General features: G+C 46.0%; 4 protein-coding genes across 4 annotated transcripts; 2 read left to right on the top strand and 2 right to left on the bottom strand.

Moving 5' to 3' along the window:
• Nucleotides 1–45: 45 nt before the first annotated feature.
• Nucleotides 46–2,264, top strand: GT037_000014 (fad binding domain-containing protein; the record flags this gene model as incomplete). The annotated part of the gene is made up of 4 exons (XM_038925061.1): nucleotides 46–347; nucleotides 421–1,314; nucleotides 1,368–1,642; nucleotides 2,260–2,264. 4 exons carry the CDS (start codon nucleotides 46–48, stop codon nucleotides 2,262–2,264), a joined length of 1,476 nt encoding a protein of 491 aa, XP_038790917.1.
• A 1,235-nt stretch (nucleotides 2,265–3,499) lies between these two features.
• Nucleotides 3,500–5,573, bottom strand: GT037_000013 (mfs drug efflux transporter; the record flags this gene model as incomplete). The annotated part of the gene is made up of 9 exons (XM_038925060.1): nucleotides 3,500–3,529; nucleotides 3,576–3,847; nucleotides 3,897–4,052; nucleotides 4,103–4,262; nucleotides 4,324–4,746; nucleotides 4,798–4,839; nucleotides 4,892–5,257; nucleotides 5,307–5,369; nucleotides 5,415–5,573. 9 exons carry the CDS (start codon nucleotides 5,571–5,573, stop codon nucleotides 3,500–3,502), a joined length of 1,671 nt encoding a protein of 556 aa, XP_038790916.1.
• Nucleotides 5,574–7,996: 2,423 nt separating this feature from the next.
• GT037_000012 (transcription factor) lies at nucleotides 7,997–9,716 on the top strand (the record flags this gene model as incomplete). Its single annotated transcript, XM_038925059.1, has 3 exons — nucleotides 7,997–8,860; nucleotides 8,925–9,431; nucleotides 9,495–9,716. The coding sequence occupies 3 exons, from the start codon at nucleotides 7,997–7,999 to the stop codon at nucleotides 9,714–9,716; spliced, it is 1,593 nt and encodes a 530-aa protein (XP_038790915.1).
• Nucleotides 9,717–9,974: 258 nt separating this feature from the next.
• Nucleotides 9,975–11,914, bottom strand: GT037_000011 (flavin-binding monooxygenase-like family protein; the record flags this gene model as incomplete). Its single annotated transcript, XM_038925058.1, has 5 exons — nucleotides 9,975–10,130; nucleotides 10,195–10,840; nucleotides 10,899–11,541; nucleotides 11,594–11,803; nucleotides 11,866–11,914. The coding sequence occupies 5 exons, from the start codon at nucleotides 11,912–11,914 to the stop codon at nucleotides 9,975–9,977; spliced, it is 1,704 nt and encodes a 567-aa protein (XP_038790914.1).
• Nucleotides 11,915–13,322: the final 1,408 nt, after the last annotated feature.

Raw genomic sequence — 13,322 nt, 5'->3', positions numbered from 1 at the left:
TTTTTTATTTTTTTTTTTAGACTTTTCCTCCTACGCCTGACCATCATGAACGGCCACGTCGAACCATATTTCAAAGTCATCATCATCGGCGCCGGTGTTGGTGGCTTGACTCTGGCTCACAGTCTCCACAAGGCTGACATAGACTATGTGATCCTTGACAAACACCCCGTGGCACCAGAATGGGGTGCAAGCATCACCATTCATACCCAAAGTGCACGAATCTTGGACCAACTTGGTTTACTCCCAGCTGTTGAAGCTCAGTGCACTGAGATGCGCAAATTCTGGCACAGAGACCAAGATGGAAAATGCTACCTTGCCCAAGACTTTATTCATTTTGTGAATCGAAGGTAGGCAGGTTTAGTCATCAAATACTGCTTTTGTGTCCTTCTCGACACCAGCTAACATAATTTATACTTGTAGGACTGGATATATAGCTCTCACAATGGAGAGGAGAGCATATCTGAAGACCTTGTACGAACAGCTGCCCGACAAGTCTAAAGTCATAGAGCACGCTCGTGTCGTCAACATCATCGAAGAGAACAACAAAGTGCGAGCTGTACTCTCCGATGGCACTGAGCACGTAGGTGATATCATTGCCGGCTGCGATGGTGTCCACAGCGGCGTTCGTGACATCATGTGGCAGAAGGCAGACAACCTGTCCCCAGGCCTCATTTCAGTCGCAGAAAAGCACGCCATCAAGACTGAGTACAGCTGCCTGATTGGCATCACTCCATACATTCCTGGTCTAGGCACACAGGACATGACGACCGTCGCCAACGACAAATTCTCTTTCCTCTTCCTTACGCAACCCGATGCAATCTACTTCATTGTGGTCAGCAAACTGCCAAAGATTGTCAGATATCCCAATCGTCTACGCTTTTCACAGGCAGATGCAGATGCCAGAGCAGCTGAACTAGCAGACTGCCCCATCAGCGACAACTTGGTCTTTGGAGACATCTGGAAGGCCCGATCTCGAGGCCAGATGGTGTCTCTCGAAGAAGGTATTTTATCGCACTGGTCTTTTGGCCGGACCGTCCTTGTCGGCGACGCGGCCCACAAAGTGACGCCAAACGCTGCTCTTGGAGGCAACTTGGCTATCGAAGGCGCTGTCCGCCTCGCCAACGAGCTGCACACATTGGTCAATCGCCATCCAAACAAAAAGCCCACCGATACCGAAGTGAGGAATGCATTTCAAGCGTATCAAGAACTGCACAAGCCACGCGTCAAGGAGCTTTTTGACATTAGTTGGATGATGACACGTATGCAAGCCTACGATGGATGGCTTATGTACTTCATCCAACGCTGGGTTCTACCGTACGTCATCACCTCGCTCTATCCCCTATTGCAAGCACTAACATGACTCTTAGAACAACTGGCCTGGAAATTGTAGCACTCCAGGTTGCCAAAGCATGTCTCAGAGCGCCCAAGCTGAGCTATATTCCTTTCAAGGAAAGAGTGGGCAGTCTGCCTTGGGAGAAGCATCACTGGGAGAAAGACGATGTGTTCACACAAGAAGAGCCCCTCTCTAAGGACCCGGGTTCGAACAACAAGCTTGTAATTCCTATCGTCTTGATCAGTCTTGCCGTCTATGTCGTGTCATTGTTGGTATTTGGGATCTGGCGTCAGGGTGCACCTGCAGTGGGTACGGGGAATACTCTTAACGCTTCTACTATGATTCAATAGTTTTCCTTCCGCAAATATTACAGGTTGTACGAGATATTTTAGCAAGAGAAAAGTCTTACTTATATTATACACAGCATACAGTATACTGTATAAAAGCACTTTTACCTTATTATACTTAGACATCTTAATAAACAAATTAATTAAGCTATTCTAACTTCTATAAGTTATAATATTACTATATAAAGCTAAAACTAGCTTAATTAGCGTAGTTATTAACAAGTCTAGCTATTAATATAATAAACGTACTAGTAATATATAAAGCATAACTATAAGTAATAGTATTTACTTTATATTACTAGAAATAGTAAGAAATAGCTTGTATATTTAGATTATAAGTATAAGTTATAAAAAAAACGTTTTTACTTTAAATTATAAAGTAAAGTATATTTTATAAGTAAGCTTAGTATATATTTTATTTTTTTTAAAAAAAATATATACTTTAAATTTTTATTATATAATAAAATATAAATATAATACTATTTATTATAGATAAAAAGAATTTTTCTTTACTTAAAAAAAGATTTAGACCTAAACTCTTTTAATAAGTATTAGTAAAAAAAAATAGCTAATATAGAGCTTAATAAGTTATATAACTAATATTATACTAATACTAAACTATTAGTAATAGTAGAGCTTATATATAATAGTAGCTATTAAAAAAAAACTATTAGCAAAACTAAAATAAGTTACTAATAGTAAGAATAGATTATAATAAGTATATAAAATAGATATATTTTATTATTATACTTATTATAATTAACTTAAATAGTTTATTTCTTATATAGATTATTAATTAGTTATTCTATTACTTATAAAATTAGTATTTTTTACTTATTAGTTAATATTAATAGTAATAACTACTTAAAGCTAAAAGCTTTATAATAGATTTTTAAAACTATATAAAATCTATAACTTTAGCTATAATTAATAAAACTTTTAAATAAATATATATATAGTAATATATAGTAAGGCTAAGTAAGTATTTAAAGATATACTTCTACTATAAAATATTATAGTATAATTAAATAGTATTATACTTATATCTTATTATTAGTATATTAATTAAATTAATAAAAAGTAAATAAATTCTATTATACTTATTATAGCTAACTTAAATAGTTTATTTATTAAATAAATTATTAACTAGTTATTTATTTATAAAATTAGTATTTTTTATTTATTAGTTAATAATAATAAGTTTTTAGACTATTACTTTAGTTTACTTTACTTTAGTATAGACTAAGCTTAGAAAAATATAGCTAAACTATATATAATACTTAGCTTAATTATTAATAAGTCTATATACTACTATTATAGTACTATATAGTATAACGTAATAGTATTATACCTATATTTTGTTACTAGTATATATATTATATTAATAACTCTTAGTATAAGTATATAAACTTTATAGGCGTTTTAGAGAGTGTCTATATTATTAAAATAAGTAAAAATAATTTTAAAGATTTATTTTAATTAATTCTAGGCTAGTATAGCTATAATATTACTTATATAGTCTAATTTAATATATTATTGTATTTACTATATATTAGAACAATTTGTTACTTGTAGTTAGAACAAACAGTCTTAGAGTAAAAGTTAGTCGCTTATTATTTGTACTATTGATCGACTATTTACTTAACCTATTTTTCAATTTATACATATTTATACGGCAAATCCCGCTTAGAGTCTGCTTGACGCCGAAAACCTATGCAAGATCCAACCCTGGTTAACAGATAACCAAGTGCTTCGATTGATAAACCACTGCATCACCTCCTTCTATGGAATTCTGCCTTCGGCTTTGAGACATGTGCTTTTACATTGCACCCGTACTTAGTTTTTGTTGCTAGTCACTGTCAGTAACCAGAAATCGATGCAAAGGGAGATCATACCTTCAAAAACAAGGAAAGGACAAAACTCAAAGCGCTGCCTGCAAGATTGAAGGACCAAACATTCTGCATACTTTGTGCAATCTTGCTGACAACTTGGCGCGAAACCTCAGGATCCAGATCTTGAAACGCGAGACTGTGAGTTCCAGTAATGATATCAGTGGCAGCTGCAAGTGAAGTTCCCGCAGGTAACAACGGCATGATAAGCTTGACAGCGGTGTTGGCAAAGAGGCTGCCACATACGGACAAAAAGGTGACTGTTCCCAAAATTTGACCTGTGGCTCTGTTAGCGAGATTTTGGTTCCTTTTCAGGAAGACATGTACCAATCGCTTGAAATCCGATCGCCGATGGAATGTCATGAACTGGAACGAAGCTTTGCATGACAGCAAAGCCAGAGGCCAGGTAGCAACCCGCTCCGGCTCCCACCAAGATTGTATATCCATAAATGTTTGAAACATTGGTGTCGTCTCTGACAGTTACTACGCTCGCTAGTTAGTATCCACGGTTTTAGAACGATGGATGCACATACTCATTAACGCACTTCCTATTACGGAGAGACCGCTTCCAATGATATACCATGGCGTGTAGTATCCATATTTCGACATGAGTACTCCGTTCAACAGCGAGGTGAAGACCAGCAGGGCAATAAATGGTAGTAGTCGAATTCCTGCTTGCATCGCTTCATCATTCTTTTTGCAAGAATGCGTTAGCCGAGGTCGAAAACAAAAGCAGCACAGCAGGACGACAAACCTTAGTAAAAGCAAAGAACAATGGGACGTAATAAACGCCGGAGAGCATGATCCCAGAGACAAAGAACATTTGCAGGCCGAGGTTGACAAGATGGAATGACCGGAAGAAGTGGGCCGGTATCAGCCTGCTCTCCTCGGTGACCAATGGATGCTTTAGAGTCAATACAATTGTCGCGATCAGAAGCAACCCCGTCATGACCCAGAGCGTAATCGCAGAGCCTGAGTCCCAGCTGTAGACTGATCCACTGAATGAGATGGCCATGGTAAAACAAACGGCTCCGCCGAGAAAGACAGTGGTTCCAATCAAGTCGACCTGGCGAAGTCGCTGTGATAGCGGCTTGGTTGGTTGCAAACATATGCCAGGCAACAGCCAGAGATACGAGGGCGCGAACAGTGCACCGATGACAAGATTGATGTAAAACGCCTGCAAGACTCAGAATGAGCTTCGATTGTGCTTCGTTGCTAAGGCACTTACCCATCTCCAAGTGGCATTGCTCGTGGCGAAAGCGCCACCAATCTGTATGATGCGCGTAAGCAGAGTAGTATGCAACAAAGGTCACAATTCATACCACAGGACCAAGGACACTCCCAAGACCCCAGACCAACGCCACTCCGGCCATATATATTGGCCTTTCTTTCAAAGATGTCAAAATGGCGATGTAGCTCAAGGAGCCAGAGTACATGCCAGAGCCTCCAACACCAGCGACGACACGGCCAATGATGAAGGCGGTCATATGGGGAGCCGCCCCGCAAACGACGCTGCCTAGCTCAAACAGCAGTACATTGAAGATGAAGAGCCATTTAATCGTGAAGACACCATACGCCTTACCCCATGGCAGAATAGCGGTACTGCCAAGGGCGAAACCAGTGCCAATCCACGGAAGTAGTGCAGCGTTGTCAAGAGACTCTAGAATGGAAGGTTGGACGGCAGCGACCTTCGAGGCATGAGTTGCATGCTAGGAACCGGGGCATTTAATGACTCACGATTGTATTGTCCAGAGCGAATAGGAAGATAGTTGTCGCGATCGATGCATATGCGATTGCCCACTGGACGAGTTAGAACTGTTAACCAGCAAACACTACTGTGCTTACCTTCCAACCGTGAAGATGACGGGTCGAGGACTCAGGTACGTCTTGCGTGAGTGGCGCCGCTTCCAGCTTTGAGCCTGACGAAGTGGTCCCGATATTGTTCTCCATGTTCGAGTAGGCATCAACGCCGGACTTGTCTGATGCGGAAAGCGTGTTTGTCATAATGGTAGCGTACAGGATAAGTGCAAAAGCTGCAACGTTATCAGGAAAGGTGAAAAGGTATGTGAGACATTGATCTCGATTGGAAATCAGATTCCAAGGTTTCGCTGCAATGGTTCAAGGCGCGGACATTTTTATGCGAGCGACCAATCGGTATATGACACTCCGAGCATCTCCATCTTGGCAAACAGACTGCGCACATATCATCGCGGAGAAGGTGACGAAACTCCCAGACACTATCTCAGACGGACATCAAACTCGATGAAGGTCTCGACTACTAACGGAAATGTCGTGCGACACCACGGCAAGCGACAATCCTCTGTCATCATAGGGCGCGATAAAGACCTGCACGGCGAAGCCCACGGGCAACCGCTGCAACAAGTGCGCTTGTCGTTCAACATGTCCAACAATACCGAGCCCAGGTGTTCGCCTTCCCTCTTGCGCCTGCCGGCTGAATTGCGCATCCAAATCTTTGCCTGCGTCTTTACATCGCCCACACCTTTGTCTATTCACTGCTGGCGGCGCTACACACCTTTTTGCCTTTCGACAAGGGTCCTGCAGTACCCTCCAAGATTTCTTGCTTTACTTTTGACGTGCCGTCAAATATACAGCGAGGCTCGACTGCTTCCTTTCAAGTGCAACGCGTTTCGATTCAAATCTCAGGACGCGTTCGAGCCATGGCTGGCCCAATTTTGTCCAGAGCAAACTTATGCATTCAGAACAGTCGAAATCGTCACATGGATGGCGAGACACATGGTTGAAGGTGAAAGTTGGGTGGCAAAGAGGGTGGAAGACTGTTTACCTATACACAGATTACGAGGTCTGAGAACAGTCCTTATCGAGGTTCGGATGAACGGCAGAAACCGAGATTGCATAAGAGAGGAATGTTGGAATTGCGAAGGATCTGATTGCGATGTGATGAAGGAAATGCAGAAGTTGATGGCGTGGTTTCATGACAGGAGTCCCGGCTTGCAGATTGAGTATGAGAGAGTAGCAGCATAGCCTTCTATAGCTAAGACATAGATCTAAGCTATCAACTATTTTAATCAATTCAGAAGTCGTAAAGATGTTGCGGTAAATAAGTTCCCAATAAGGAGACCTTTTTACTAGCGTAATCTCCAAGTCTCTCTCGACCCGCTGTCGCAACAGATCTACATATTTTCTAGTTGACGTATGGTATTAATGACGCACCTATTGATGGAGAGGAAGCGTCAATTTCGATGCTACAGGAATCCCAGATGCGCAACTGGAGAGGAACTACTGTCAGGGAACGAGGCACTCAGGACTCCTGCATCAGCATGCAGACTAACCGAAAAGCCTGCTCACCGCGACCATTTGGCTTGGGTGGGGGGAGGGAAGGTTTCTCCTTGACAAAGCTCAGCAACATAAGCCCCGAAATCCATTCCTTTTGGTGTCTAAACGATTTCGATGACGTCGGCTGTACTCGAGACACGCGTTGAAGCTTGACCAACACCTGAAGTAGACAATGGCTGGCTGATATAGATAGGCACGGTGATTACGCCTCCTTGGCCCCGTCACCAAGCCCAGATCGACTTGACTATCAGCTTATGCAGTGGTTCAACGGCACTTCCGTGTTCGAATCAAACACCAGCGTACAAAGGCTCGGCTCGAAGCCGCTGCATATCGCTGCCGCAACAAACCCAGCTTGAGGCCCTCTTTCAGGCCCGCTGCCGCTGACTTGAGCGTCTTGGGAAGCTGACGAGCAGTGCATTATCTCGCAAAATGATGTGGGGGTTGTAACTTCCCATGGCTTGGCCTTGGTGTAGGAGCGTGCATACGGTTGCGGGTAAAGTGAAGTCAAAAATGCCCACCAGTGGATGGAGAGGGGTTCGCGGAAACGGGGGAACTCCCTCTTCCGGCATTAAGGGTCCTCAGCGTCTTAGCGCCCCCACCAAACACTGCATCCACCGGTCAGCAACGGGTTTCAACGTTCCAGTCCCTTCTGTCCTAAAGGCTTCTATAGGCACTGTAAGATACAGACTGCGCTCAGCACGCAGTGTTTTCAGCAGATTATTCGCACGAGTGCGCGTTGTTTGCACGGAATTGGTTTTTGTCGACCATTCGCCCACATGAGCAATCCTACGAACCAGAGCCGCAATGGCAGTCAATCGCGACTCACGTACGGTCACCGGTTGCCCTGACGCCAGTCGTTTCGCTTTTTTTCTACAGCAACTAATGGGATTTACAGATGCGACCCATGCCGAGATCGCAAAGTCAAGTGTAACAGAGTGTTTCCTAGTTGTGGGCGTTGCATACGCCTGGGCTTCACGTGCACGTATCGTGACCGCATCAGCCAACGCGCGACTCGGTCGGCCATTATATCGCAACTCCAGGAGCGTGTCAGGAAACAAGAAGCTTTGCTTGCGTTACATTCAGCTGCGAACAAACCATCTTCGGTTTCCATTATGACGACTCAAGCGCCCTCTCTGTCCATCACATCGCCGTCCCCACATTCCGGACCGTCACCCAGCGCAGATGTGGAAAAGCAGCGGGCCGACAGTGGTGCGGGCTCAATCATGGCCGAGTGCAACGCCGCTTGGTTTGCGGGGACAACGTTTGATGATTCGCTTTGTTCAATACCGACAACCATAGACTGGGATATGGAATTGATGTCTATGCGCCCTGATGCCGCCCACGTTACCGAGGACTGGTTAGCATCCACAGCGTCGGGCCAACCCCTCCTTTCAACCCCTCCAGCCATCATCGCTACTAAGGACATGAACGAGCTCCATGAAATCTTCTTCGCGCGCGTTCACCCTGTCATGCCCATCATCAACGAGGACCAGTTTCGCAAAGATTTGCAAGATTCGCCTCATGCTATGGCTGTACAAAGCGTGAGCTATACAGCTGCCCTCCTAGCGACCACGATGCCAGAGGCGAAAGCGTCGCTCAAGCAGTCTTGTTATGTTCTTGCAAGGTACTATGTTGACCAATGTGAAGCCGAAGAAGGCTTCCACCCCACCTGGTGCATGCATTTTCTTCGCGCTCTTTTGATTCTGACCCGCTTTGAGATCAACAACCGGAGCTGTGCGCGTGCGTGGCTCACTTTGGGACGTGCCATCCGCCTTGCGAAGATTATGCGATTAGACCAGATAGATTGCGTAAATGAGCCACCTTTTCCCAATGTGAGCTTGCCCGAGATAGTGTTTCCTGCGGCACAGACTGCTGTGGAACTTGAGGAGCGACGACGGTGTCTATGGGCTCTGTATATTCTCGAAGGTCTTGCCTCCATCTATACAGGAACGCCAGGATTGCTTGATGAATCGAGGGTATGTAGTAGCAAGGTATCATGTCCTGTTCTGTTTGCAATACTAATGCGCCTCCTCGTTCTAGCTCCAGGTATCGCTGCCGTCGCCAGGCAGGCTAGACAAGGACTTCCAGCCATCATCCTTGCCGCATCTTAGCGAGGCCCACACTATTGCTAAGTCCGAGACACTCTCGCCCTTCTGCGGACTAGTTCTGGTTGTTTCGGTCTTGCGCAAAGCCATTCACCACATCGCGCAGCCATCGTTACCATCATCGGCATCCGGTTTCGGATACTCGTGGAACGCGCCCGGCTTCTGGGATCGCCATTTCTCTTTGCTCAGGACTTTGAAGGTATTCGAGGCTCTGGTTGAGCCTTTGACTCTCTCGCGAAGCCTGAGATCGTGTGCCGTTGCCTTCAATCTCTATGTAGTCTTCCACGCTGTGAAGGTCAATACATACGAGGCCGCGATTGATGAGAGTGAGCGACAAGAGTTACCGTTCACTGAAGTTGACACGAACATGGATCAGCTCACTTCTAATGCGCTTAAGATCGCTACTGCAATACGGTCAAACTGGTGCCAACAGCGGCTTATGGTAAGTTTGGTATTGTTCTTCTCGATGAGGCACCGGGTACTTTGCATGCTGACCGCTCTGTAGTGTGATAATTTGTCTCTCAGTGGAGCATTTGTTGGTTGGCCGCTTTACACCGCTATCAAGGCTCTCAGTCGCGGCGCATCTCCTGACCAGTCACGTTCAAGAGCAAGTGCTATTCGCATGTTGTATGATTCATTAGACGACGTGGAACCACCTGATGGAGCGTGGCATAAGCTTCTATTACAGTCGTGTCCCTCACCACGACCATGGAAATGGGATGATTGATCTGCTTTGACAATGTGTCATATTCTGGAAATAGATCAATTTTTATTCTATTTTAAAAGAAAAAGACGATGTAAAAGCAATGCTCAAAAAATTGTGCCATCTTAGATCGTAAAGGTCTAGAGCCAACTTTCATGTCTGTACGCAAGGATGCTTGAATCATCTTTTCCAATCAAGTGCTACGGTACAATGCCCACATCTCCAACTATGCGAAGTATGAAGCGCTCGGTACATAGGTTGGTGACTCCATTCCACAAGCCATTAACCGGTTTTTGTCGTTTTGGCCCTTTGCGCTGCTTGGAATTCATTCAACATGCCACGATAATCCCTGGGTTTGTAGCGCACAAACATTTCTGCAAAGCCGTTGCTCTTCCTTCTCGGCTCGATGCCAAGGTCTTTGGCAAGTGTGTCAATATACTAGTTCCGTTTTGATTAGCATGACTTAGGGTCAGGATACAAAACGGATGATGCGAGTACTGACCGAAAGGTAGTCAAAGATGCAATAGGCATGCTTCTGGCCCATTTCCAAATGTCGTTTTTTTGTCCATGCATTGAACGTGGCAATCTCATCTTCGACCGTGCCGAGGTCGGGGGGGTCAATCATGCCCAGCAGGTATGCCGCGTTCCACAGAGCTTGGAATTCACTCACTGTGGGAGTGAAAATGACGTGCACTAATCCAGGGAAACATATAGAGCGCTCATCCTTGGCAATCTGCTTGAGCGGAATCAGACGTCTATAGTGTCTGTTTGGTCCACGCAAGACTTGGTGGATGGAATTGTTGGCAGTATCGACCTTGGGCGTGTTTGATCTGAGCATAGGCAGCAACTCGTCGATCTTGGCTTCGGCTTTGATATGTAGTTTGTCCCACTTGATCGCCTCCGTCTCATCATAGGTCAGACCCAATTCCTTTCGAAGCTCGAGGCTGAACGGCCGGTAAGGCTTTTCAAAGCCAGTGCATGCAATGATCAAGTCGGTCTGCACAGCCGTGTCGTTCTTCAGGTTGACGACGTTGATGTGTGAGAGGCATTCGATCTCGCTGCGATGAACATGGAGTTTGCCCGAGTGGAGCGTCTTCCAAAAATCCGGAGCTGAAGGCGCCCCAAGACCGGCGCGGGCCCAGAACATGCTTGCACAGGCTATGTTAGCGTTTTGCTGATTGTACACGTCTATTCTTTTTAACGTACCCAGAACCACGAGGGGTGGGCTGAAGCGCTTTGAAATCGTCATTGGCATCATACCCAGCAGCGCAGTCTGCGAGGAAATTTGCAGTGCGCCAGTATGCACCGGCCACCATGCGACCTATAGGTGTTCGGTGAATGGCCTTGTACCAGAAGCCTGACGTGTTCATAATTGAAGGGCTGAACATTGCCATGGATCTGGTAGACAGCCCGTCAACAGTGTTCCAGATTCCGAGCAGTGTTGGTGGTCCCATGGCAATGGGACCACCGCCATCTTCTCGGATGATCCAGTCAACCTCTTTGCCAGCTTTAGTCAAAAAGTATGCCGTGTCGAAAGCTGACTTGGCTGCGCCGACGACTGTGACTCTCTTGGCTTGAGAGATGAGCCCGAGGTTCTTTCCCGTATCGGAAGAATGAATGACTGGGGATGAAAAGTTATCTTTGGGCCACGTGGGCTGCACTGGACTAGAGCCAGGCCCAACAGCCCAAATGAGCTTTGTACACTCAATTTGGTAGCCAGTAGCTAGCGTCAGGATCCAGGCTCCGGAGAGAGTTTGATCCACCTCCGTCACCGTAGACTCAAACGTGACAAGTTCCTCGAGCTTGAAGTCGCGAGCGAACGAAGTCAGGTACTTGTTGATTGTATAACCTGTTTGCCAGTCAGCAGCTGCAAATTCGTGCCAAGACGAAGACATGCTGACCAGAGATGAAGCCATCCTCAGTAATGCCTTCTTTGGGCATATCGTAGAAGCTATACTCGAATAGCGGATGGCTGACCTGTGCATACAGATCTGGATACAGTCGGTCTGTGCACCATACTCCGCCGATCGACCTTTCACTATCGACGATCTGGAGGTCAGTCTCGGGCGCAAGATCCAGGTATGTTTTGGCAGCGATGAGACCAGACCATCCTCAGGAAACAGTCAGTAAGGAGGGATTAGAGTACCAATTGCTATGGCCATGTACAACATACCAGCGCCAACCACGACAACATCACGCCGTGAACTTGTTCGTCCGGGCATCTTGGGGATAACCTGACAGTCAAAGCACGTGACAGGACAGACTCCTCAACCTATGTTTAAGAGTCACGCAATACGGGAATATATCAGAGGCTCGACGATTACCACGCCATCACACTGCATCTCCAACGCTGGCAGCATTCCGCGTGCAAAACTCATTTTCCGAGGTGGCCGATGATGCGCACGGGGTGCAAGCAGTGAGGGCGCAAAAGGCTATTTGGCGCTCGGACTGATTTACCGACAAGAGCGGGCGGGTCGGTAAGATTTTCCCCGCCTGCACCTCTCATGCATCGCGGTTGTCGTAGCAGCGGACACACCCTTTGCTTACCCGCCCATGGTCCAAACGGCGCTTTCTTGTTTCTCATACGATTCTGCATGCATTCCCGTGATCGTCCTTCCTATCCGATTCCGGACCGTGCGCTCCGAACCCTTGCCCGTTCATACACAGCAATCTCACATGCATCGCGTTTTCACAGAGTACCGATACTTGCCTGCAGCCAGGAACTAATCGCTAACCAGGACAAGGACATGTATTGAAGTTGCATCACAGATCTACCAAAGTCGTATGGCAGATGCGCACGCAACAATCCTCAGACTGCGCAGTGTGGGTAAGCGAACCATCCCCATGTTCGTGGCCGGTGCAGGCTGAATACATCGACTGGGCAGCCATCCATTGCCCGGCGTAATAGAATGGCGCAGGGGGTGGGCAAGCGAGTGGGAACAGTCTAGCCACCGGGATGCGAAATGTGCCCAGATACCGAGTCCTGTTCTATGGGCTGCTGTATGCCAAACCTCATGCCTGTCAGCCCGCTATTCCCGCAAGCGAAATGGTCCATGATGGGTAATAGGCATAGTTGAGAGAGTATGATGTTGTGGGGATGAGAATAGCGGTAGAGGTTGCGCAGCTCTGTTCATGCCACAATGCGGCGCAGCTTAGTGGAGTCAATTGTTGGACAAGTGGCTGCAACAATTGACTGGCCGTAACCAAACCGCTGCTGGAACGAAGCGTGAGCAGACTTGACAGCGAGGTCAACCTCGGTAGAACGCCATTGTTGTCGGCGACTCACAGTGGAAGCGGGACGACAGTGTAACTACTACTTAACACAGTTAAAGCAGACATCGATGTGAAAGGTGGGAGTGGAAGAATAGATAGCACTACTATTTTCGACATGGTCTGAAAACAGTAGACTGGTGTCTCTGCATCTTGAAGCAGGCATTTTCAAGCGGATCATAGAGATGAGTGCGGGTAGTTCCTACTATCAAGTGCAGTTTTATGGGGCTATGATGACGTAGTTAACGGATTTATGACTCCGTCGGCATCTGAGACATAATTAACCATACAGAGATTGATACGCTGGGTCCATGAACATATACAATTCATAACAGTCTTTACTTATTCCTCGTATTCCAT

The sequence above is a fragment of the Alternaria burnsii genome (assembly GCF_013036055.1).
Source record: "Alternaria burnsii strain CBS107.38 chromosome Unknown 705, whole genome shotgun sequence".
NCBI classification, from domain to species: Eukaryota; Fungi; Ascomycota; class Dothideomycetes; order Pleosporales; family Pleosporaceae; genus Alternaria; species Alternaria burnsii.
The sequence above is the reverse complement of the archived record's forward strand: the minus strand, read 5'-3'. Positions and strand labels throughout refer to the sequence as shown.